Source organism: Phodopus roborovskii, unplaced genomic scaffold, assembly GCF_943737965.1.
Source record: "Phodopus roborovskii unplaced genomic scaffold, PHOROB, whole genome shotgun sequence".
Lineage (NCBI taxonomy): Eukaryota > Metazoa > Chordata > Mammalia > Rodentia > Cricetidae > Phodopus > Phodopus roborovskii.
In genome coordinates, this window is record NW_026126571.1 from 11,585,571 (window position 1) to 11,613,139 (window position 27,569).

The 27,569-nt window shown below is 39.4% G+C and overlaps 1 protein-coding gene and 3 gene segments (V, D, J or C); 3 read left to right on the plus strand and 1 right to left on the minus strand.

Moving 5' to 3' along the window:
- LOC127235735 (ribose-5-phosphate isomerase) overlaps positions 1-27,569 on the plus strand; it is an 877,486-nt gene that overhangs the window by 242,275 nt on the left and 607,642 nt on the right. The gene's annotated exons all lie outside the window — the stretch shown is intronic.
- LOC127235743 (immunoglobulin kappa variable 1-9-like) lies at positions 8,815-9,357 on the minus strand. The segment is given in 2 exon segments: positions 8,815-9,137; positions 9,264-9,357. Coding segments are annotated over 2 exon segments (372 nt in total).
- On the plus strand, positions 18,318-18,665 carry LOC127235847 (immunoglobulin kappa variable 1D-33-like). The segment is given in 1 exon segment: positions 18,318-18,665. A coding segment is annotated over 1 exon segment (348 nt).
- LOC127235848 (immunoglobulin kappa variable 1-39-like) lies at positions 26,958-27,565 on the plus strand. The segment is given in 2 exon segments: positions 26,958-27,014; positions 27,147-27,565. Coding segments are annotated over 2 exon segments (468 nt in total).

Consider the following 27,569-nt stretch of genomic DNA (forward strand, 5'->3'; position numbering starts at 1 on the left):
TGTTTCTATCTTGTGGAACAGTTTGAGGAGTAGTGGTATTAGTTCTTCCTTGAATGTCTGGTAGAATTCTGCACTGAATCCATCTGGCCCTGGACTTTTTTTCGTTGGAAGGCTTTCGATGACTGCTTCTATTTCATTTCGGGTTATAGGTCTATTTAAGTTGTTTGTCTGTTCTTGATTTAATTTTGGTAAGTGATAGTTATCCAGAAACTTGTCCATTTCCTTTGAATTTTCAATTTTTGTGGAATACAGATTTTCGAAGTATGACCTGAAAATTGTCTGGATTTCCTCTGTGTCTGTTGTTATGTTCCCCATTTCATTTCTGATTTTGTTAATTTGCATGTTCTGTCTCTGCTTTTTCGTTAATTTGGATAAAGGTTTATCAATCTTGTTGATTTTCTCAAAAAACCAACTCTTTGTTGCATTGATTTTTTGTATTGTTTTCCTGGTTTCTATTTTGTTGATTTCAGCCCTCAAGTTGATTATTTCCTGGCGTCTGCTCCTGCGGGGTGAATTCGCTTCTCTCTGTTCTAAGGTTTTCAGTTGCGCTGTTAATTCATTTATGTGACTATCCTCTGTTTTCTTCATATGGGCACTTAGTGCAATGAACTTCCCTCGTAGCACTGCTTTCAAGGTGTCCCATAAGTTCGGGTATGTTGTATCCTCATTCTCGTTGAATATTAGAAAGTCTTTAATTTCTTTCTTTATTTCTTCTTTGACCCAGGAGTGGTGCAATTGCACATTGTTCAGTTTCCATGAGTTTGCAGGTTTTCTGCTATTTGTATTGTTGTTGAATTCCAATTTTAAAGCATGGTGGTCCGATAAGATACAGGGGACTATTTCTATTCTCTTGTATCTGTTGAGGTTTGTTATGTCTCCTAGTATGTGGTCGATTTTAGAGAAGGTTCCATGTGGAGCAGAGAAGAAGGTATATTCTTTTGTCTTTGGATGGAATGTTCTATAGATGTCTGTTAGCCCCAGTTGAGACATAACTTCTGTTAATTCTTTTGTTTCTTTGTTGAGTTTCTGATTTGTGGTCCTGTCTAGTGTTGAGAGTGGTGTATTGAAGTCTCCCACTATAAGTGTGTGAGGTTTTATATGAGCTTTGAGTTTTAGTAGTGTTTCTTTTACGAATGTGGGTGGCTTTGTATTAGGGGCATAGATGTTCAGAATTGAGACTTTGTGTTGATGGATTTCTCCTGAGATGAATATGAAATGACCATCTTCATCTCTTTTGACTAGTTTTGGTTTGAAGTCTAGCTTGTTAGATATTAGGATAGCTACGCCTGCTTGCTTCTTATTTCCATTTGATTGGAAAATCTTTTCCCAACCCTTTACCCTGAGGTAATGTCTATCTTTGGAGCTAAGATGTGTTTCTTGTATGCAGCAGAAGGATGGATTCTGTCTTCGTATCCATTCTGTTAATCTGTGTCTTTTTATAGGTGAGTTAAGACCATTAATGTTGAGGGTGAGTAAGGACCATTGATTGTTGATGGTTGTTTGATTTAGGTTTGTTGTTGGCAGTGGTATTGTGAATATATTTGTTCTGCTTCACCCTAGGTTTCTGGTGTAGTTGGATTATCTGTTGCCTACATTTTTGTGGGCGTAGTTACCTTCCTTGGGTTGGAATTTTCCTTCCAATACTTTCTGTAGGGCTGGATTTGTAGATACATATTGGGAAAATCTGGTTTTGTCATTGAATATCTTGTTCTCTCCATCTATATTGACTGAGAGTTTTGCTGGATATAGTAGCCTAGGCTGGCATCCGTGTTCTCTTAATACTTTTAGAACATCTATCCAGGACCTTCTGGCCTTGAGGGTTTCCATGGAGAAGTCAGGTGTAATTTTGATAGGTCTGCCTTTATATGTTACCTGTCCTTTTTCCTTCGCTGCTCTTAATATTTTTTCTTTATTCTGTATGCTAGGTGTTTTGATTATTATATGTCGAGGGGTCTTTTTTCTTTGGTCCAGCCTATTTGGGGTTCGGTATGCTTCTTGTACTTTCATGGGCATGTCCTTCTTCAGATTTGGAAAGTTTTCCTCGATGATTTTGTTGAATATGTTTTCAGCACCTTTGAGCTGGGCTTCCTCACCTTCCTCTATGCCTATTATTCTTAGGTTTGGCCTTTTCATGGTGTCCCACATTTCCTGGATATTGTGTGTTAAGGATTTGTTGGATTTATGGTTTTCTTTGGTCGATGAATCTATTTCTTCTAGTTTATCTTCTGCGCCTGAGATTCTCTCTTCCATCTCTTGAATTCTATTGGTTATGCTTGTGTCCGTGGTTTCCGATTTTTTTGCCCAGCTTTTCAATTTCCAGCTTTCCTTCCATTTGTGTTGCCTTTATTTTCTCAATTTCGGTTTTCAAATCTTGAACCGTTTCCTTCACCTGGTTAATTGTTTTTTCTTGGCTTTCTGTACTTTCCTTAAGGAATTTGTTCATTTCTTCCACTTTTTTGTTTGTTTTTTCCTCTATTTCTTTAAGGGATTTTCTCATATCTTCTTTGAGGGCCTCTATCATTTTTATGATGGTGATTTTTAAGTCATACCCTTCTGCTTCCTCTGCTTTGTTGTTGTGTTCCATTCTAGTTGGTGTAGATTCCCTAGATTCTGGTGGTGTCATGTTTGTCTTTCTGTTGTTAGGTGTTCTCTTGTATTGCCTTCTTCCCATAGTTTCTTCCTGTAGGTGTTGGTGGTGTCTCTTCCCTCTCTCTATGGTCCTTCCCAGATGGGCTTATGTGGATCAAAGATTCAATGTCTGTATCTCTGTGTGGTCCAAGCTCTCTAGGAGGCTTCTCTCTGGCCAATAGCCGGGAGAAGAGGACGAGGGCTGGACTGGAACTTGAGAAGGTTTTGCAGGGTAGTGGGATCTCACTGGAAACTGGCGCTCTCCAGCTGAGACCTCGTTCTTTGGCAGGGCCCGGATTTGGGGGTCAAGGATCTTGCCTGCAGGAACTCCAAGTGGACCCGCTGAGATAGGCGGATCTCTGGGAGGGGCCTGGGACTCCAGCAGAGGACTGGAGGCGGGGTCAGGGACCAAGCCGGTGGAAATTACAGGTGGTCCCACGTGGATAGTCAGGTCTCCTTTGTTCGGAGTTGCTCTGAGAGGTCTCCGAAGTAGGGTGGACTGTTGGCTCCACCCTCTGTCCCAGTGCTCAACCAGAGCAGCAGGACCGTAGGTGGGGTAGGGCACAGGGTGGGGGGGGTAGGCTGGAGGTTGGGATGGGTGGGGGTGTATCAGAGCTCCAAGGGTGCTCTCAAAGGGGACCGGAGACAGGAGCAGCAGGATCAGGGGCCAATCCAGGGAGTTCAGGCGGGGGGAGGGGGGTAAAGAGGTTGAAGGGGACAGGCAGCCCCGATTGGGCCCAGACTCACCTCTGGCCAATAGCCGGCAGAAGAGGGGGGGGGGGGGGGGGGGAGGGGGGGGAGGTGGGGGGGGGGGGTGGGGGCTCCCCAAAAAACCTCGTATGATTTTTAAAAAAAAAAAATATTTTTTTTTTTAAATAAAAAACTTTTTAAAAAAAAAAAAAAATTTATAAAAATTTTTTTTTTTTTTTTGTGTTTTTTTTTTTTTAATTTTTTTCCTTTTGGTTGGGGGGGGGTTTGGGGGGGGGGGGGGGGGGGGGGGGGGGGGTTGGGGGGGGTGGGTGGGGAAGGCTGCTTTGTCCAGCTGTTTTGAATGTAGGATCACCTGGTACTCTGTTTCAGGTGGTCTGGCTTGATCAACCCACATTAGTCTGGAAGGAATCCACATCTTTTCATTTTCTGTGGAACAAAAATAGAAATTCTTTTCCCCAGTAACTTGTCCTTGAACTTAAATTTTGGAGTCAAAGCATTTTTTTTTTTAATTTAATTTTTACATGTCGATCCCAGTTCCCTCTCCTTCCCTCCCTCCCATCCTCCCTCCCTCTCTTCTTCCCTTCCTTCCTTCCTCCTTCCTTCCCTCTCTTTTGCCCTCTCTGCCTTCTCACATGCACTCTAAACACCCTCCCCTCCCATCCCCCCACCCCAATTCCATGTGTAGGGCAATGCCATCCAGTTGGGGTCATGTAGATCTGACAGGTCATGTGAAGTAGGGACTAGGGCTTCTCTCCTGTCTCTAGATTAAGGCAGTTATCCCTCCATGGGGGATGTGTTCTCAAGGTCCTTTTGTGCTCCAGGGATACATCCTGGCTCCACTGTCTGAGGTCCCTTAGAGAGAGACTCATCATGATCTATCTAGAAAATGCTGTAAATACTGAAAACGGTTTCAGTGGGTGAATCATCAGAAATTACATCTGGGGCAGCCAGGACACACACTTCTGCTTCCTTGGGGGTTTATGTTATGACTTGAATCACTGTGGGAGGAAGGTTATTATACTGTTGACAGTAATAAGTTGCAATGTCTTTAGACTGCAGGCTGCTGATCTTGAGAGAAAACTGTGTGCCAGATCCACTGCCACTGAACCTCGATGGAACCCCATTTACCAAGCTGCTTGCACCATATATGAGGAGCTTAGGACGGTTCCCTGGTTCCTGCTGATACCATGCTAAATTACTACCAATGTTCTGACTTGATTGGCATGTGATGGTGACACTGTCCCCCAGAGATGCAGACAAGAGAGCTGGAGACTGGGTCATCTGAATATCACATCTGGCGCCTGAGATGGAAAATTGTAGTAATTAGAACAAGTATTTCACAGATTCAATGAAATTCTAACCAGATTCAGAAGAATGGATTTCCAATGCTATTTGGAAAATAATTCATAGAAATTAAAATTTCTCACCTATAAGCCAGAGCAACTGCAACACCAGGAGCTGTTTGGGGACCCTCATGTCTGTGCTGTGACCCGTGTGAGGCTGATTCCAGCACAGATGTGACCTGATTATGAAGGAGGGCAGTGGACATGCTCTTGGCACATGCAAATCAGCAATGACTGGGCACAGCCACAGGACTGGTTAAGTCAGTGACTTATTACACGCCTGTGCTTCTCTTTAATCTCAGATCAGAGAGGCAGTGCAGGATTGTTGAATCTGAGGAGCTTTTGTAAGGCGTAACACTGAGTTGACTAGACAAAATAGCAGCCCTCAGAGTGAGAAATTCTTATCTTTAGCAGCCCCTGCCGCTGTACACAGTGCCTCATCTTGATAACGGGTAGCCTGTGGGGTGATCAGTCATGGAAAGAGTACAGTTGAGCTTTTACCTCAGACTTGCAAGGGAATATCCTCCCTTGGGAGGAATATACAGGTACTCTTCTCTGTACAGCACAATTCTTACGCTGGCAAAAATAAAATTATAAATTTTCTATGTTCTGGGTGAAAATAGTAAAACACAGTATGTTGTGTGGTAGAATATAACAGGATACTGAAAATGGTCTATGTGGAAGGTACCATGTGTGCATGGTCCTGACATTCTAGTAAGCACAGCATTATGGGTACACTGCAGGGAGTGATGATGAAGACACTTGTCATTCATTGGGAATTGAACAATCTGTTCTTATAGCACTTTAGTTAACCTCACAAGGAGATGGCAGATTAAAAATGTTAAATGAAGGTACAGGACAAATTTTACTTGTGGCTGAAAGAATTGGTCTGATTATCAGCAAAAAGTTAAGATTTTACCGGAAATAGGTGTCATATACTGTTTATAGAAAATAAAAAATGAAAGTCATATTCCTCTTAAACTGAATTAGAGTATATTTGTTAAGTGATGGACAGATATATCTTCTTGTTTGGTAATTGGAATGACAGAAACTGAGTCAGAGCCTACTCGTATGTCATCATTCCACAATGAATTAATTTTATTACCAAATTTTGCCGGAGAGGAGGAGAATAATCTTCACACGACAGACAATACCATTTCTACATAAATATAAAAAAATAGGAAACCTTATATATCATAATATGAGTGGGTAATATGTCAGAATATGGCAATATGTAAGCTTTGTTTCATTTCAGTTAATATCCTCCTCTGTTACACATGAATACTTGGAAAGCATTCTTTTTAAATTTTAAGAATTCTTTAACAAACTTTGAACAGCTTTGCTGCTGATGAATCCTCCTAGGTTTATTTTTCATGTACACTTCAATTTATGTATTACGGATAATTTACTAATATGAAAATGTACTGCTATGTAATAGTATTCTTCTAATAAAAACATATGTGCTGCATTTTATTAAACAATCACAAACTTTAGTTAATTTTATAATTTATAATGTAAAATCATATTTGAAGGTATTAATTACACCTATTAATTATTAATTTAAGAAAAAGTATTAGATACCACATTGAGATATTCAGCTGAACAGAAAAACTCAAAGGAGAATAAATTAACCAATTAATGGGTAGTTTATAGATCCCTAAATATTTTTGAAATACAACAATATGTCTCTCTAATAAGAAGGATAATATTATAAAATATTATGTTTTCTAGTAGAGATTCCAACAGCCAAGTTGAACTCATGGAAATCCTAAAACAAATTTCACAAGAATTGGGCATTGATTGACAAAATGCAGTTCTCCAAAATCAGCATCATGGGGTCATTAACATCAGCCATGACTATTTATTTGTTATTTATTTATTTTCACAAACTGATTTATGGTATAGAGTGTTTCATCATAGGGAAGCAACTAAAATACATCAAACTATCTGAACTGAACATATAAATATAACATGTATACATACATAAAGTATGTGATGTAGGCTGAGAGGGAGCTATTTTGCATTGTGGTGTTATTCTCCCATCCCAAAGTCTTTCTGTCATGTTGTTATTGATCCCAATGACTCTGAATTCCTTCTTTTTAAATACTGAGATTGTCAGTAGACTACCTGCCTGGTCCATTTTCTGAGCTTATTGTACTGCCCTCTGTTGGTAAATTAATGCCGTCTCAAAAATTAACAGGTTTTTTTTTTTTTTTTTGTGATTCACCAATTACAGGGTTGAGCAGTGTGAACAATCTAACTCAGTTCTTTAATAAAGTTGCAGCTTTCTGACAGCACAGAAAGTTGCACTTTATTGTTGATACAGGCTTGTGTGGAAACTTTCTCAGTTAGGTGCTGATAAGTCTTCGACTATCAGAGCATTCTATAAAACTTCCTACCATTTACAGCAATAATGAGATTATATAAAACAAAATCCATGAATTAAAAAGTGCAAGGATTCAGATATCTTACATGCAAATCCTCTAGAGGGTGTGACACAAATGTAAAGAACCATGGGCCTATCCAATTATAGCAAAATTTGAGAGGTCTGGATGTCAAAATATCCATGTTCTCATATCATATCTCACACCACAAGAGTTACTTATAGTGATGTGTAGACAACGCATATCTATTGCTCTACATTGACTGATGTATCTAATTATCTAAAACACCTGATTCTGATTAAGTAAAATCAGAAGAAGAAAATTCAACAGGCTTAAATTTTGAGTAAGTAGAATTTCACTGGGGCCATTAACCTAGTTAAAGTTTATATGTTATATAAGGATAACGTCTTAATTATGTCAGGATTTTGTAAAGATTCATAATCAAGAGTCCAATGTCATTTTAGAGCAAGATTAACACTATCCTCATGATGAAAAAAGTAATAGCTTTTCACTCTGAAAAAAATATTAGCTTCCTGGCTTTGTTGTACTGTTAGATAGGTTTTTAAAATTTACTCAAGTATATGATAGCATTGCCAAGCTGAGTTGTTGTTGACTTGCAAAATTACAATTTTAATGAGCTTTCCAGTGGGATCTTTTAAGGTGGAAATGACGTGTTCACACTGGACCCTAGCAGATTCAATGGGTACCGCAATTTACATGGAGGTATCAGTAGTAACTTATAAGTGTATGTAAGAAATTTTCCTTATTGTGCAGAGGACTTTTCCATCACAGATGTTTCAGTCAAATTTGGCAAATAATAAACCAGAAGCTGTTCAGTAAATGAATGGCTAATGTTCTCAGACATGAGCTTAATGGGGGTTAAGTGCACAGTTACTTTTTTGCACTGGGCTTGGTTAAGATATCTGATAATTAAGTGAGGAATTTTAGATATTTCTTTTAAAACACAACATTATATAGTAAGCTACTAGACAGTGTCACACGTAGACAGGTAGGTGAACAGAATTCCCTGAGGAAATTCCTCTTTCATGGCTCTTCCCAGAGCCTGACATGACTGCAGCTTGAGAGAAGAGATGCATGGTACTGGAGAAAAGGGCCCTAACTCTGCCCATGCTCTTCTTTAAGTGTTCCAAGGAAAACCACTGGGAATTTTATTACCTGAGACTTTTCTGTTGCTATATGATTGTGCTTTCATTAATACATAAACAGACTGCATAAATAGCTAAGAGTCAAATGTATAGACATATTTATAGGATAACTACAGCTGTGGAATTTGTACTTCTTCATGTTAGCTGAGACATAAACCAATTAAAGCAAACCCACATAGTCATTTTTATGATTTATCTAAAATAAACTTCACTAGATAATCTTGGCTATGGGATATTTTTCAAACCAAACCACCTGGAGCCACATTAATTTAGAATTAACTTGATACTTAGAACTAACTTGGTACTTAAATGTATTACTGAAAACCACTAGAGTCAATGAATGTTATATTTAAGTGAAAAGGCAAAAAGGTGTGTGTATGTGTGTGTGTGTATGTGCATGTATATGTTTGTGTGTATGTGTTGTGAGAGAGATAGAGAGAGAGATAGAGAAGAGACAGAAGAGAGAGACTCATCATGATCTATCTAGAAAATGCTGTAAATACTGAAAACGGTTTCAGTGGGTGAATACTCAAAATGAACATCTGGGGCAGACAGGCCTCACACTTCTGCTTCCTTGGGGGTTTATGTTATGACTTGAATCACTGTGGGAGGAAAGTTATTATACTGTTGACAGTAATAAGTTGCAATGTCTTTAGACTGCAGGCTGCTGATCTTGAGAGAAAACTGTGTGCCAGATCCACTGCCACTGAACCTCGATGGGACCCCATTTACCAAGCTGCTTGCACCATATATGAGGAGCTTAGGACGGTTCCCTGGTTCCTGCTGATACCATGCTAAATTACCATAAATGTTCTGACTTGATTGGCATGTGATGGTGACACTGTCCCCCAGAGATGCAGACAAGAGAGCTGGAGACTGGGTCATCTGAATATCACATCTGGCACCTGTGATGGAAAATTGTAGTAATTAGAACAAGTATTTCACAGATTCAATGAAATTCTAACCAGATTCAGAAGAATGGATTTCCAATGCTATTTGGAAAATAATTCATAGAAATTAAAATTTCTCACCTATAAGCCAGAGCAACTGCAACACCAGGAGCTGTTTGGGGACCCTCATGTCTGTGCTGTGACCCGTGTGAGGCTGATTCCAGCATAGATGTGACCTGATTATGAAGGAGGGCAGTGGACATGCTCTTGGCACATGCAAATCAGCAATGACTGGGCACAGCCACAGGACTGGTTAAGTCAGTGACTTATTACACGCCTGTACTTCTCTTTAATCTCAGATCAGAGAGGCAGTGCGGGGTTCATGGTAGTGAGTTTGATCCTCTTTTGATAATAAAAACAGCACCAGTCTAAGAATTGCACTTAATTTTCATTTCTGTCATGTTCAGAGTTATTGTCTTGTTGTATTTACCTCCATGGCAGGGGCTGTCAGATATGGTACAATTCCAGAATGTACATAAATCCTTACAGACTCCTTTCATAGTAGATGTAGATGCTAATTTTCTCTCAGAAATTATCCCTCATGACCTTGAGGGTAAATGGTTAAAACTTGTCCATGTCGTTGACACCATATTTGTTTTAGATATTTAGAGGACATGTCCCTATAGGTTTAGTGCAGAGAGATACAAGATGCATGATGAGAGAAATGTGTAAGGAAACGAACACAGGATGCAGACATTGGGAATTATACCTGAAATGAGGTCTATAGTATATCGACAGTAGGCAGGAGTAAGGTTGTGATGGACTGGGAGGATTATGTTAGAAGTTATACATATGCAGATAACCATTATTAGGATACAGTGTGAGAAGGACACACACTTAGGGCCAGAAAATGATTATGGACACAAAGGAGGTATCAGAAAAAATAAATAGGCAGATCTTTTCATTAACTGTTTGACCTTTATATCAATGAAAGGAGTAACTCTGGTGATTGTGAACACTGATTTTTCCTTGAGAAATATAATAAGTAGCCTGCAGTAGTGACAAAATCTTCACATTCTTCCCTAATTCTGTTTATTAATTTTGTTTATTAATATAAATATACTTCATGTACTGACAGCATGTTTCAAGTTTTATTTAAACAATAAAATCATGCTCACAAACGTACAGAATCCATCAAAATGTTAATTTTTTTCATGACTGGCAGCAACTATCTTGGAAAGTACAGCTATAGGGCAGCATTATTATTTAGACAATTGAACATTACTGAAGATTATAATTAACTATTTTACTCTCTGGGTTTTATGTATATGGCCATTCTGATGTGTGTGTATAACCAGTGTGTCTGCTTCCCACAGACTTCTGATGTGGGTGACACATCCCCTGAATCCTGGATGGTTTTATACCATTATGTGTGTACTAGGAATTAATCCTCATTCCTCTGCAAGGACCGAAATTGCTCTTAACTGCTGAGGATCTTTCAACCACCCCTGAACACTAAATTTTTAGGTTGTTTATGGCCGTTTTGGAAAAGTAAAATCACATTTATTACTTTCCCCTATCCATTATATGTTATTAAAGCTCACCCAACCACATACTGACTTTCACCCTCTTTGCTGAAACTCATACAACCTTAGTATAGAACACTCACCCCCACAGCGATTATACAGAGTGTATTCATTCTCTGGTTACAAGCATAAATGAAATCATTATCATTCACATCCCAAGCCAAGAAAGTTGGTGGAAATCGGTCTTTGTGTGTGCTGTTCCTGGCCCACACCTGAGGGTAACTAATAGAGAAGCCATTCTTCTATTCTCTAGGAATTAAGATATTACTTAAAACAAATCTGTTTCCTGGTTGAATTGACAAATGTCTGAACAGGTGTCTACCTCTACCTTCACTTCTTCCATGAAATTGAAGTCTCAGAACTCACCACAATCATAATTGATCACAAAATATGATACAGAAAAGGGTCAGCTCATGTGCACACCAAATCTGTCATGCTCATACTCCACTAGGATTCTGTTTTCAGGCAGATGCCATTGCCATAGACAAATAACAATGCAGTGAAACTACAGTCTAATTCTGGTCTCCTGGTTAAACCTCCATGGCATGCATAATTTATTGTCCATGTATTGTTGTTCATAAAATTGTGTAAAATGATGATATTACACAGTGGAAATCACATTATCATTAATAGGACTAGCCTCATTCTAATATTGTAGTTTGGTACTGCAGTACTGTCTACGAATTGACTAGAGAAGAACACAGGGAAACCACACATTGTGGTGTTGTTTACTTCATGTGGAGAAAATACATGTCTTCAGATTCTTCCCACAACAGTGACAGGTGGCTTTGGAAATCATGAGGTTCACACTCATATTGGTTCAATGCCAGTTATGTCATCACTTCAAATATATATATTTGTTTTCCTGCCTCAATTCTTATCAAATGTAGACAATCTCCCGCAAAAGGGAGGGAAGCCAGGTACAAAAGGAGTTAATTTTCATGTAAAGCGCTACATATGGGTTGTCTACTCAACACACACACAGACTCACACTCATAAAATCTGCAAGAAGATAGAAGGATATTTTGACACCCAGACCTCTCAAATTTTGCTCTAATTGGATAGGCTCATTAATTTTTACATTTGTGTCAGATTCTCTAAAGGATTTAAGTATAAGACATCTGAATCCTTGCAGTTTTTTTTTTAATTCATCAATTTTGTATTACATAATCTCACTATCACGTTTTGTGGAATGCTCACATAGTCAAAGACTTATCAGCAACTAATTTGAGAAAGATTCCACACAAGCCTGTAGCAAGAATAAAATGTAAGTTTGTGTGCTTCCAGAAAGCTGCAATTTTATTAAAGAACTCAGTTACATTGTTCACACTGCTCAACCATGTAAATGGTGAATCACAATAAACTTCTGTTATCTTTTGAGACTGCATTAATTTACCAGCAGAGGGCAGTACAATAAACACAGAAAATGGACCAGGCAGGTAGTCTACTGACAATCTCAGTATTTAAAACTAAGGAATTCAGAGTCATTGTGGTCAATAACAACATGACAGAAAGACTTTGGGATGGGAGAATAACACCACAATGCAAAGTATCTCCCTCTCAGCCTACATCACATACTTTATGTATGTATACATGTTATATTTATATGTCCAGTTTAGTTTGATGTATTTTAGTTGTTACCCTATGATGAAATACTCTGTACCATAAATCAGTTTGTGAAAATAAATAAATAATAAATAAATAGTCATGGCTGATGTTAATGACCCCCTGATGCTGATTTTGGAGAACTGCATTTTGTCCTGTTGTGTCAATCAATGTCCAATTCTCAGGAATTTTATTTTAGGATTTCCATGAGTCCAACTTGGCTGACAAATATTACTTTCTACTATAAAACATAATATCTTATAATATTATTCTTTGTATTAGAGAGACATATTGTTGTATTTTAAAATATTTAGAGATTTATAAACTGCCCATCAATACATTATTTTATTTACCTTTGAATTTTTCTGTTCAGCTAAACATTTCACGTGATATTTAATGGTTTTATCATGAATTAATAATGAACAGAGGTAATTAATATCTTCAAATATAACTTCACATTTTAAATTACTAGATTAACTAATTTTCTTGGATGTTTAATACAATGCAGCACAAATGTTTTTATTTGAAGCATATAATTACATAGCAGTACATTTTCATATTAGTAAATTATTCATAATACATAAATTGCAGAGTATATAGAATATAAACCTAGGAGGATTTATCACCAGCAAAAGTGTTCAAAGACTGTTAAAGAATTCTTAAAATTTATTCCTAACTGGGCTCAATCTTCCTGGTCGCATGTGTTTTCCTTTCCTCCCCCTCGTTTTCTCCTACTTCTCTCTTCATTCACTGCCCCCCCACTTTCCCTGAGCTCTGGTGGATTTGTCCCTTCCCACTTCTGTGAGGGACTTCATATGAATCTCTTAGAATACACCTTGTATCCTAGTTCCTCTGGTGGAGCCAGGATGTATCCCTGGTGCATAAAGGGACCTTGAGAACACATCCCCCATGGAGGGATAACTGCCTTAACTTAGAGACAGGAGAGAAGCCCTAGTCCCTACTTCACATGACCTGTCAGATCTACATGACCCCAACTGGATGGCATTCCCCTACATATGGAATTGGAGTGGGGGGATGGGAGGGGAGGGTGGTTAGGGTGCATGTGAGAGAGCAGAGAGGGTAAAAGGGAGGGAGGGGGGAGGGAGGTTGGGAGGGAGGGAGGGAGAGGGAACTGGGATCGACATGTAAAATAATAAATTAAATAAAAAAATGCTTTGACTCCAAAATTTAAGTTCAAGGACAAGTTACTGGGGAAAAGGATTTCTATTTTTGTTTCCACAGAAAATGAAAAGCTGTGGATTCCTTCCAGACTAATGTGGTTTGATCAAGCCAGACTGCCTGAAACAGAGTACCAGCTGGACAAAGCAGCCTTGCAGACTACAGCCAGGATTTCTGCATCTTCTTCGAATCCCCCATAACAGCGCCCCTTACCAGCAGGAAGTAGTTTGGAAAAAACAATGCCCAAATTTCCAAATATTGTCTATAAATGTTTGTTTTTATTTAAATGGACTTGGTTATAAAAAAATAATTTTGAGTCTTCTAATTCTAATTGGTCCTGAAAATGATAAAAATCACCATTTGTACAACTATTAAAGATTTTTCAAATGGTGTTAAATTTACAGAAAAATAAAATAAAGTCATCCCAGTACCCCAAATACATTTACATCTAAGTGACTTACTGCAGGTCAGCAGAGCATAAGCAGACATGAAGCATCTTTCAAAGCCTTGCTTACTACAGGACATATACCATGGCTACAAAGAAAGAATCAGTCACCTTACTGTTTATCTGAAATGTTAATCTTACAATGAATCATAAAGGAATAACAAACATAAACTTTTTCACATAAAAGACAATCTGTCAGCTGCACTTTAGGTCTTTAGGGTTTATACCCATCTATTACTAGTTTCTTATATCAGAAGAATTGAGAGCAGGAATTGATACAAGGGAAATTGAGTTCCATGCCTGCATTTATTCAGCATTAACAGAATTAGGACCAGTCTGATTCCTGGAGAATTAAATTATTCTTCTTTAATCATCAGAATGAGCTGTAAATTAAAGCAATTTCTCAGGAGAGATCATACGGTCTTGGCTGAAAAGCATAACCGATATATAAATCAGAGTTCTGAATATTATTAACAATTGAAAGGTAGACCATAGGGAGACATACAGAATATTTCCAATGAGATAAACATTACCTACAGGCAGTGAGGGTTTTCCCCACACCAAATTCAACCATACCAGATATCAGAGAAAGATAGCTCTAGCAAGCATGTAAGATCACAACATAAGCAAGAGACATTCGAAGATCTGTGGTATCAGGTGGCCTTGCCTGATGGAGATTTATGCATCAGGGGATTGCCTCCAGGTGGCTCCACATCTTGAACCTCAACTGCCACCTGCAGCTCTTCTGACATGACCTCTGGCATCAGGGATTCTGGCACCATGGCATCTGGCAGACCTTAACATTAAGGAATTCCTGCTTCTAACTTCCATGATCTGTGACTATAACAATGCTCCAACATGTCCAGATCAAGCAAAGCTGGAATTGTAATCTAGGGTTACTTTTACATAGTGCATTAGGAATCCATGATTAATCTATATCTCTGCACATTTTGTTGCTTCTTGATAGCAAAAATTGGAGAGCATATGCATCTGTTTCTGCACATATTTAAGTGTGATAGGCTGTGCATAATTCTTACAAATGCTGTTGATAATTCACAGGAAGAAACTGTCCCAGATTTGGTACATTATTTTTTGCTGAATGCATTATAGTTTGGCATAAATCATTGTCAAACCTTTTGATACCACATTTGGACAAACCCAATTCTGTCCTTATCTCAAAACTCCCTCTAACAGGTGAGGCGAAAATAAGTGTACATCCATTCAGAATTATCCAGATTTTTTTCATCAAACACTATACCACTAAGGAAAATAGAAGTTTCTACTTTCTGATACATTTGGCTTGCAGCATTTTCTCCTAGCATTTTACTTACTCATTGGCAATGGAGACTGGAGATCCTGATAATTCTTTATGATGCAGATGGAGAAAAGCCTAATCTATATCTCTGATGCTGAATAATGATCTTGCTGGATAAGGAAGGTAAATGTAACACCTACTTCAGCCATTGTTGTCCAGTGCATTGTGGATGCAGCAACAGAATTGCATATTTTTATAACCTGAATGGAGGATGCTGTTTAACATCTCAGAGTTCCCAAATTTGAGAACATAAAGGCCATAAGAAGAAATCATGTAAGTCAGAAAGAAAACATGTTAAACTAATTAAACTGGCATCCAAATCTCCATTCTGATTCAAAGGATCATTATAGGAAGTGAGATATTTGAATAGTATGACAATTCATTAGCTGTTGAAATGTACATTTTTTTCCCAATCAAGAATATCGCTAAGGGTATAAATCTATTGAAATGAGCTTTTTATCCCCTGGTGGGTTATTTTGCTATTTGGAAGGCTGTCCACAGTTTATACTTGTGGTGATGAAGGACTTACCTGTGAACCTATATGAGTGTGAACTTCATGATCTTCAAAGAATCTTGTCACTGTTGTGGGAAGGATCTGAAGGTCTGTACATTCTCAAAAGTAAATAAGAAGCACCTTAAGGTTTCTCTGTGTCCTTTTCTATTTAAAATGTAGACAGTATTCCAGGGACCTAATACATGATATTAGAATTAAGCAATCCCAATTAGTAACAATGTATTTTTCTACCGAGTGACCTCATCATTTTACACACTTCTATGGATAATACATTATTCATGCCATGGAGGTTTAACCAGCAGTCCAAGAATTAGACTATAGTTTGACTGTATTTTTATTTTCTCTATGGCATTAGCATGTACTGGAAAATAGTCCTTTAAAAGAGTATGAGCATAACAAATTTGGTGTGGACTGGGACTGACCCAGAGTTTTTTGTATCATATCTTATGACCAATAATAATTGTGACATGTTCAGAGATGTAACTTCATTAGGGAACTGATGGTATTGGTAATTAGCTGAACACATTAAGACACTGTATCAATCCAACCATGAAACAGATATGAAGAAAGTGCTGTCTAAATTCTCAGAGAATAAGACAGATGATTGGATTCTCTATTGATGCTCCTTAAAGCATGAGACAGGTATAGCAGACATAGAACCTGACTTCCACCAGCTTTCCTTACTTGGGATATGGACAATGACTTCAGTTCAGCTTGTATGTAGAAAACAAATACACTCCATATAATCACTGAATGGATGACTGTTCTGTGCTATATAATGAAATGCGGCAACGATGAAAGTCAGGATGTAGTTAGGTGAGCTATCTCTCTATCCTCACGTAATAATTGTATGCACCTGGGAAATTCCTCCCAACCAACCTCTCAGTAGGACCATCATAATCTTATCCCTGTTGTTGACACACTTTACATCTTCCACACTTTGGTATAACACCCCATGTTTACTTCCCCCAGGCACACGTATGCATATTTCTCTCACCATGCAGCTGTACCCTACTGCTGTAGAGACATTTTCTCTCAAGATCTGGAAGAAATACGGTGCCCACAGCATTTGCAGGTTTGAAACCATTTCACATTCAAGGACATGAGGTATCATTTTAACAGAAACCTCAAAATTCTTAAAGACAATAATTTGATAGATCAAGGAATAGATGTCAGGTGCAATAATCTGAAACATCACAAGATAGGATCCCAGCATAATACAGAAAGACTATATGCATAAATACAAGAGTATAAAACCCATGGCCTTCTCTGATCTTGATAGAAGTAGTTCTTGTGTAGCTGAGATATGATAAATAAGTAAAATGAGATCATTCATCTGAAAAGATGTTTGTTACATGAGATTCCATCATCCCTTGTAAATTATGTCTTCAAGTAGAATTCTATTACTCTTGTGGGAATCATTGTGAACAAGAAGCTAAATGGGGGGTTTTGGAATTAAATCCCAATGGTTACATATACACAATCCTTCTATACCCGAAGTTCTGGGAACATTTTTGAAAGTGGGATTGAAATATTCTAAGAGCAATAGGATCAGGGAGTTTGCTGTGAGATTTTTGACTCCTAGTAACATCAGAAGATATACATGCAAAGTCTCGCTGACATTACTAACCCATATGAACTGAATAGTGAGGACACCAAAGAGTATGTGGAACATTGATTGTCCACAAAGTATTATAGACAACTGAGTAAACTCAGGAGCAGGAGAGATGCTCATCCCTGAGGAAGAGCACACCAACTGGTTGCCCATATCCCTATGATCAGGTTTCATTAAATAGACATAACACATTTTGGAACATATATGTATATGCAAGCATTGGTATGCATAAAATAGCAAAGTAATGAAAACTAGGCCATGAATTTGAAGAATAATGAAGAGCAATATTAGGAAAATTTGAAGGGAGAAAGGAATGGAGAAATGAAGTCTTAATTAAAATACAGTTTCACAAGTAGAAAAAAAAGAAGTAGCTGCCTGGCTTCATTAACACCTCTATTTACCTATTAAAGGACACTGTGAGGATTTATGTACTGTCTAGAATTGTACCACATTTGACAGCCCCTACCATGGAGGGAAATGTAACAAGGGACTTCTACATTGAACCTAACAGAAATAAACACAAAGAACTACTCAAATACTAGTGCTATTCTTTGCTATCCAAAGAGGAGCACATTCCCCACAAATAAACCTGTACTGCCTTTCTGATCTGATACACAGATCTGTAATTTGTCACCAACTTGACCAGTCCTGTGGCTGTGCTCAGCTGTGGCTCATTTGCATGTGCCTGGAGCATGCCCACTGCCCTCCTTCATAATCAGGTCACATTTGCGCTGGAATCAGCCTCACACAACTCACAGCACAGACATGAGGGTCCCCAAACAGCTCCTGATGTTGCAGTTGCTCTGGCTTATAGGTAAGAAATTTTAATTTCTATAAATAAATTTTCAAATAGCATTGGAAATTTATTATTTTGAATCTGGTTAGTATTTCATTGTCTCTGTGAAAGCCTGGTATAATGACAGTAACTGTGTAGAAATGTACCTACAATTTTCCATCTCAGGTGCCAGAAGTGACACTCAGATGACCCAGTCTCCTGCCTCCTTGTCTGCATCACTGGGAGACAGTGTCACCATCAATTGCCGGGCAAGTCAGGACGTTTACAGTAATTTAGCATGGTATCAGCAGGAAGCAGGGAAATCTCCTCAGCTCCTGATCTATGATGCAAACAGCTTGAAAGATGGGGTTCCATCGAGGTTCAGCAGCAGTGGATCTGGCACACAGTATTCTCTCAAAATCAGCAGCCTCCAGCATGAAGATATGGCAACTTATTACTGTCTACAGTACGATAACTATCCTCCCACAGCGATTCAAGTCATAACATAAACCCCCAAAGAAGGAGAAGTGTGTGGCCTGGCTCTCCCAGATATTCCCTGGGGAATCATCCAGTGAAACTGTTTCTCAGTTATTACTGCATTTTTAGCATTGCTCTTTAGTTGAGGAGGTTAACCACTCCTCTCTTTGCCTTAACTACCATTCTTTCTGTTCATCTGCAACATGACATAGAACCCATGTCTTTTCTATGTTAGCAGAGGACACAGACATTTTCTAGGAGGTGTCTGAGTTTCATTACCAGAATCTACACTTCTGTGGGCATTCCAGCGCATATTCTCTTAAATACAGGAAATAAACTTATAAACATCAGTGTTTGAGGGGTAGGGGACATTACTGAGTAAAGTTGGCAGTAGGAAGGATTCCACATTTTCTCACAAAAGCTGGAGCAAAAGTGGCAGAGAATGGGAAGGCTGCTTAGATATAATCTTCTGATGTGTCTTCAAATTTCAGCAGTGCCTGTTGATACTCTCAGCTGTCTGCAGCACTTCACATAGTGTTTGGTTTTTTTTTTTTTTTTTTTTTTTTTTTTTTTTGGCTCCTGTGTTTACTGGTCTTCTAATAAGAGTGAAGCATTATTCAATCAGCCTCAATTCTACTGCATGAGGCAGAATACAGACTTGTAGATGTGAAATAATAGAAAGTAGAGGATTGTTTTAAATATGCTTCCAGAAGTGAAACTGATGAAAACCTGATATTCCAGAGCATATATTTGGGAACAAGCAAAACACCAGAGCAACAAAAGAGATGATCTGAGCTCATCTCTCTCTCTCTTCATGCTCTCTCGGTGGGTGTAGGTGGGTCAGCAGTTCGATGTCAGCAACTCTGGATGATCCGAGCTCTCTTGGAGGTCTCTCCTCTCTGGCAGAGGGCTGGTGATGGGGCGCAAAGATCATTGACTGTGGTCTCAAGGTGTTCCAGCGTGGGTAGGCAGGTCCAGTGTGCTTACAGCTGACCCAGGAGGTTCCAAAGAGGTGGAGGGCGTGTTGTACCCACACTCTGGCCCAATGCTCACCCAGAGCAGTGGGCCCAGCAGGACCAAGGGTGAGGGGAAGATAGACTCTGGGTGATATATGGACCAGAGTACCAGGACGGTACCATCCAGGGCAAGGTTATAGGGGGAGCAAGATGCGAAGTTAAGCTAGGGAGTTCCCAGGGAAGGATGTGGGGAAGGGTATGGCCTGAACTGGTTCCAGCTTCACCTCCAGCAGAGGGCAGGGGATAAGGCCCAAAGATCGGGCGAGTGTGGCCTCAAGGTAGTCCCATGTGATAGGTGGGTCCAGTGTACTTAGAGCTGACCCATTGCACACTCTGGTGCAACACTCACCCCAAGCAGCAGGCCCAGCAGGCCAAAAGGTCTAGTTTTTGTAACTTAATGCATATTTCTGAATATATGTTCTTCCATGAAGTTTATTGCCTCAACTTTGTACTCTCTCGGCATACATACATACATACATACATACATACATACATACATTCTTTCTCTGCCCAGAAGTACCACATATACTCTCCTGCTAGCTATTGAAGTTCAGCTTTTTATTACAACAATCACAACAATACATCTTCACAGAGTGTACAAATATCTCACAACAGCAGGGTTTCTCAGTGGACAGTAGTCTGCTGAGAAGCCTAGGCTGGCCAGACAAGTCCCTGCAATCCACCTATCTCTACTGTGACTATAAACTCTGGGCATCGCCCCTTTTCTTTATTTGCTTGCTTTTTTTTCCATATTGGTTCTAGATATCAAACTGATGTTCTAATCCTCACAAGGTTATCAGTTTGTTACCCAAGGACTACTCTATATTCTGTGATGAAAATGTGGAATTACAAATCAGTGACAGAGATTTGAGCCCTTTCCACGTAGTGAGAAACTCTCTCAGCCTAGACACATCGGGGAGGTCGTAGACCCTGCTCCAAATGATATGACAGACTTTAAATATCCCCATGGAAGGCCTCATCCTTTCTAGGGAGCAGAAAGGGGATGGGATGGAGGTTGTTGGGTAGGGACAGGGGAGGACTGGAGGGTTTGAGAACTGGGATTAATACGTAAAACAAGCTTGCTCCTAATTTAAATAAAATATTATATAAAAAAGGACTTTAAACTCCCAAAAAAAGAGATTTGAAAATGACCAACTGTGAAAGAAATATCTGAAAATTTGCTAATAAATGGATTCAAGGAAGGAATAAAAGAAACCAAGTATTCTAACAGAAAGTAAAAGAAAAATACAACACTAAGTGTACTTGATCTATCCAACAGTAGAAATGTTGCTTGTGGTGTTAACACAGTTTGGAGACCTCTATAGTAGGAATATAATCCCTACTTCATTAAGAGTTAAGCTATTATTCTTGCTTCAAGTATCCTTATTACTCCAAAGACCAATGTAAAGGGCAAAAGTCATTGTCAGAAAAACTTGAGAATCTTGTCAAAAATTTTATCAATTCCCCATCTGGTGAACCAGCATATTCTCATAACAGGTTGACAATATGACTGTAAGTGATGGAGCTTTAAAGTTACTGTGATTATGACTATTGAAGGGAAGTGAGATAGGAGAATGTGAAGAGAGGATGAACTCTGAATATCACTGATGATGACATGTGTTCTGTTCATGAATGAGAAGACAGGTATTTTCCTCCATGGTGGGGCATATGAGATTCATATTTGTGAGAGGATGGTTCCAGATGTGAGAAAATCTGTAGTATAATTAAGATTATGACACAGATGGACTAAGGTAGTATAAATTATGTGTGGAAACTCTTTATGGCTTTCAATTCTGCCTCCTTTGATCTTTCCCTCTACACTTTCGCAAGAAAAAAAATGTTCTCTTCTCACCTCCAGGTTCCCTGACTGTTTCATAATGAGAGAGGGTCACTATCAACTGAAAAGCCACCTAATGGTTCCTGGTAACTTCCACTGGTACCAGCAGAAGCCAAAAGCAAGTTCTAGTCTCTGGATTAATGTCACATCCAATCTGACTTCTGGAATCAATCAACTCACTTCAGTGGCAGTGAGTCCAGGACTTCTTAAGATGTTACAATCAGCAGCATGCAGGGTGAACATGCTGCCATTTATTATTGTCAACAGAACAACAGTCTCTACAAACTATTTACAATAAAACATGTTTCACCTGGTCAGAATCTAGCTACTTTTGCCTTATAAAATGCAATATGGTCAAAAGTTTGACTGATATGTGACAGAATCTGTCAACATTTTCTGCAATAGAATCAGCTAAACTGCAAATAAGAGTTGTAACTTAATTAAAAATTATTTTCTGCAGAAGCCTCAGTATCCAGACTTTTTGTTGTAATCAACCTAGTTATCCACCAGTACATGACATATATATAAAAAAAATACTGCCTAGATCAAAAAAATATAAAATCACAAAATTTTCAGAAAAATGGATCTAAGTAAATCATATAATATTAATAAAAGTGACATCTTCTGAGAAAGCAAAATCTGACATACTCCCTCTTATGTGTGTATATGCAATAACATGCATATGTATTTAAAGTAGTGTACATGTGGGTATAGCATCATATGTCCTGTTGTCTTGTGTCAGTGTAAGCAAATATTAATATCCTGACTTGCCTGGCATGTGATCGTTACTCCTTCCTAGAAATGCCAACAAGGAGGATGGACACCGAGTCATAGAATGTCATATATAGCTCCCAATGACAGTGGTAAATATATGCATAATAAACAGTACTTCAGCAGTATTTTCCTCTAAGACCAAGTAGCAATGACTTCTATGATTCAAGAAATCCCCAGAGTTAATTCTACTATCCTCAAAGTCAAAGCACAAGCAGGGAATCGAGTCAAAACTCTTAAACCAAGGTTGTATATCAACTGTAATTGAAGCCTGCTTAGGTTGTGACCGACTTACTTAACAAGTACTCACGCAGCATGATGTGATCTGAGCACTGAAAATCAACAGTGATTGAGAGGAGCTGGGCACAGAGATCATCAATATTTCTTGCCAAATCTTCATGGTTTCATGACACACTATTCATTACATACATGATACGTTGTGTTTTCTTCCTAATGTACAAACTTCATCTACTTCTTCGTAAAAAGCCCTGGAAAATTCAACCAGGAAATTTAGTCAACTACAGAATCTTTAAACTGTTTTGCTCTCTGAGTCAAATCAGTGCTATTTGTTCCAAGGACTCTCATAAAAAGTTAACAAAGTGTGGACTTTAAATGAAGAAGATGTAATCTCACGCAGTTTTACGGAGAAGAATTATCATGTCAGGATCATTGTGCCATGATCAGTATGGATGAGGATGGTAGGGCTTCAAAGTGAGCATAATGGAGGCCTTACTAAATAATTCTTCCATCCCCTGCACAGCTCACTTCTTGTGGCCACATCACTTTATCATTCTTCTCCATTCTCATATTCCTATGCCTTTTAATCACATCTGTGTTAAACCCATTATTCAGATTCTTTTTTACTCCATCCAGGGCCCAACAGGTTATTCAGCCTACATAAGGAAAAAAAACTGAAGCCATGATACTGAAGAAGAAAGAATAAATAAAAATAAATAAGTCAATTTCTTTCTATATGTTCTATGCATTCTCCATCTCCATTTCTCATTCCCTCTCCTCTCCCTTTCCATCCCCCTTCATTTCCTCCCCCCTCTCCTCTCTCCATTAAAATCTCTTCACTTCCTCAGTGAATGAACAGCAAGTGTGTGAAGCTCAGAGGGTTCCTGTGGGAGCCTTGTTATAGATTTACATTAACAGCTTCTCTGTTCCTGTTCTCATTCGGAAAATGACAGAGACAGAGGTGATCATTAAGCATTTGGACAGTCTATATAGAATTCTTTTGGCCTATTAAAGCCTGTCAGTCTGTTTAATAAATATTTATGTCTGAGAATTTCATGCCTATATACTATATATTGATCAAATTGCCCATTGTACCTTTTTTAAAATTATTTTATTTTTATTTTACATATCGACCCCAGTTCCTTCTCCCTCCCTCCATCCTTTCCTCCCTCTATCTCTCTCTACCTGCTTCACATGTCCCCTGACCACCCTCCCCTTCCATCTCCCCTCCCACTCCACATGTAGGGTAATGCCATCCATGAAGGGTCATCTAAATCTGTCAAGTCATGTGAAGTAGGGACTAGGACTTCTCTGCTGTCTCTAGGATAAGGGAGTATCCCTCCATGGGGGATGTGCCCGTAATGTCCTTTTGTGCACCAGGAATACATCCTGGTTCCACTGTCTGAGGTCCCTTAGACTGCTCAGTCCTTCTAGCTGAGACCCATATTCAGGGGTTCTGAGTCAGTCCCATGCTGGCTTCCCAGCTATCAGTCTGGGGGCCTGTTAGCTCCTCCTTGTTCCGGTCAGCTGTCTCTATGTGTTTCTGTAGCATGGTCTTATCCTCTCTCTCTCTGCATCTGGATTCTAGTTCGACTCAGTGTTTAGTTGTGGGTGTTTGCTTCTGTTTCCAACAGGTACTAAATGAGGGCTCCATGATGGTGGGTAAGTTAGTCACTGATCTCATTATCAGGGAAGGGCATTTATGGCAGCCTTTCCACTGTTGCTCAAATTATTAGTTGGAGTCATTCTTGTCGGTCTCTGGACATTTCTTTAGGTTCAGTTTTCTCTTCAATCCTATAATGGCTCCCTCTTTTATTTATGTTCTCTCTCTCTCTCTCTCTCTCTCTCTCTCTCTCTCTCCCTCTCTCTCTCTCTCCCCCACCCTGAATGTGCCCAATCATGTCCAATGTACATTTTTTTAACATGCACTATGGACACCATTATTTTGTATAATTTAAAAACATCCCTAGAGTCAGTTTTCTCTTCAAAACTCTAGAAAAATGTCCAGAGACCTACCATAAATGCCCTTCCCTGATAACAAGATTGAAAACTAACTTATATGCCATCATAGAGCCCTCATTTAGCAGCTGATGGAAATAAAAGCAGACACCCACAGCTAAACACTGAGCCAAACTGGAATCCAGATGCAGAGAGGGAGGAGTGATAATAAAAGGGGCAAGACCAAGCTAAGAAACCCACAGAGACAGCTGGTCTGACCAAGGGAGAGCTGATGGATCACCAGAGTGATAGCTGGGAAACCAGTATTGTACTGACTCAGACCCCCTGAACATGGGTCTCAGTTAGAAGACCTTGGCAGTCTAAGAGGCCTCTGACAGTGGAACCAGGATGTATCCCTGGTGCATGAAAGGACTTTGGGAGCACATTCCCCATGGAGGTGTACTATCTTAGCCTAGAGGCAGGAAGGAGGGCCTAGTCCCTACTCCAAATAGCTTGACAGATTTTGATGATCCCTTCTGGAAGGTGTCACTCTCCCTATGGAGTGCAGGGGGTGGGGTGGGACAGGAGGGGTCAGGGGGGATGGGAGATGGGAGGAAGGGAGGAAGGGAGGAAGGGAGAGGGAACTGGGATTGATATGTAAAATAAGAAAAAGTTATATATATATATATATAATCTCTTGAACTTTTAAAGTCCTGTATCACTGAGACTCGGGGTGGAAATTATTGCCTCATAAATCAAGAATAAATTAACTCTGTCCCCCATTTTAAACAACTTTCCTCTTTTCATCTGCGTTCTGAGCACAAAGCCCATGACTTACACAATTAATCTAATTATTAAAATGTATAGATTTGAAAATGAGAGTTTTATTTTCCTTAATTAAAATTATGTATACTAGCTACCTTTTGGTTCAAATAATTTGTACTTTGGGAATAAATGATTCAAAATTTAACACATTTACATGCTTGTTCTTTTCATACTTTGGTATTGTTTCCCATCCTCTACTACTGAGTAAAGGGTGTCTCCACATGCTCTACAGCCATGAGTGGACACTGTCTTCACTCATTGCTGTGTCACATCCCATGATCTTTTTTTCCCTCTATCTACCACACACAGAGGATGTTTTCCATATTGTCCCGAGTACTCTGTCTTCATGTGCTTGACCAGCAGCGTGTCTTGAAACCTGATTAGGATCGACAAAGGAATGAAGGATAGCTTTCGAGTCAAAATCACAGGACATTTGGGATCTAGTGGGATTCTATTACCCTTTGCAACACAGGACCACAGCATGTATATGAGGTACAGCACAGGATGTGGAATTACCTGGTCTCCATAGGAGTTCTCTTTTAGACCATCATCCTCAGGCCATAAACATTCAAGAGGAGGAAGTCTTCCCATACAGATACCTTGTTCATCAACAATCATACTAAGATCTTTCCCATAACGCTTGAGCAAACTCCATATCAAGAAGTGGCTTTGCCAATGTTCTGTAAGTCCAAGGCCTTGAAGTACTCAACACAGGAACACCCTTGTTAACAGTGTTCATTAACTTCCGGGGAGATGGTGTTGCCCTTAGGAGGAGTCATTAACAGCCTCACAGGAGCAGATGAGTCATTTGAACAGACTTTCATCGTGACCACAGGACTCAAAGGTAGCATATACATTTTCAGACACAGAGACAGAAGACTACTCATGCTGACTGTCTCAGAAGAAAGGAGTGAGATTTTTTTTCTATCTACCACATACAGAGGAAGTTTTCCATACAATATTTCTCCCCAGTGCTCTCTCTTCATGTGCTGGGCCAGAGTGTCTTGAAACCGAAACCCTGATTAGGATCAACAAAGATCATCAACCAGTTATTAGAAGAAAATAAATTGGCAGTGGCATATGCTCTTCTGGCTGGTCTCTCCTGGAGAGATTAAACGGTTTAACATATATTACAATTATTCACATATTTTTATTTTCTCAAAATGTAAAAGTATATTTCTATATAATCAATAAGTAAATATACCTATCATTATTATTCTTTTACATTTCCCCACTATTGATTGGTGGTATAGAGGATAGCTGGAGCACAGAATTTTGGGGTCAAAGACCTCTCTAAATGCACATGACCAAATGAAGATGACTTCTAAACACATTCCAGTTTTTTGAAATGCATTTGTAAAAGATGGAGAAACAGGTAACACTGGCTAGAAATGTGTGTAACAAACCATGCAGGGAAAAAAAAAAAACCCACCTTCAGGACAGCAGAGGCAGTCAGTCCTCTGAGTCTTTTAGAGACAACCGTATTTCCTGTAGTATACCTAAAATGCTTTGATCAGGTGCAGAACATTGAATCCTGAGGCTAATCCAGGGTCACTTGCTGAGAAGAGAGAGCCCTGCCCTACAGCTGTGCCCACATCATCGAGGCCCTGCTGATTTGCATGTAACAGAACACTCCACTGATCTGAGAACCCTTTTATAGGCTGCTCACACCCTGTGCAGGAGTCAGTCCCCACAGGACGCAGCAGACATGAGGGCTCCCGCTCACCTCCTGGGGCTGCTGCTGCTCTGGATCCCAGGTATGGAGGACAGCGGTGCCTGTCTCAGTGTGCTCAGTGCTGCCCGGCTTGTGGCAAAAGTGAACTGACTTTTGAAGAGAGTATTATATGTGTCTTTATGTTTTGAGTTTTTTTTTCTCTCCCAAATGCCAGGTTCCAGATGTGACATTCAGATGATTCAGTCTCCAGCCTCCCTGTCTGCATCTCTGGGAGACAGTATCACCATCACATGCCAGGCCAGTCAAAGTATTAGTAATGGGCTAGCATGGCATCAGCAGAAACCAGGGAAGCCTCCTAAGCTCCTGATCTATAGTGCAAAGTACTTGGCAAATGGGGTCCCATCGAGGTTCAGTGGCAGTGGATCTGGCACACAGTTTTCTCTCAAGATCAGCAGCCTGCAGCCCGAAGATGTGGCAACTTATTACTGTCAGCAGGGTTGGAGTACCCCTCCCACAGTGATTCAAGCCATGACAATAACCACTTGGGGAAGCAGAAGAGAGAGCCCAGACTGCCCCAATCGCTGCTTCTGGTGCCTCCAGCTGCTGCGACTGTTTTTCTTTGCTCAGAAATAAAGGT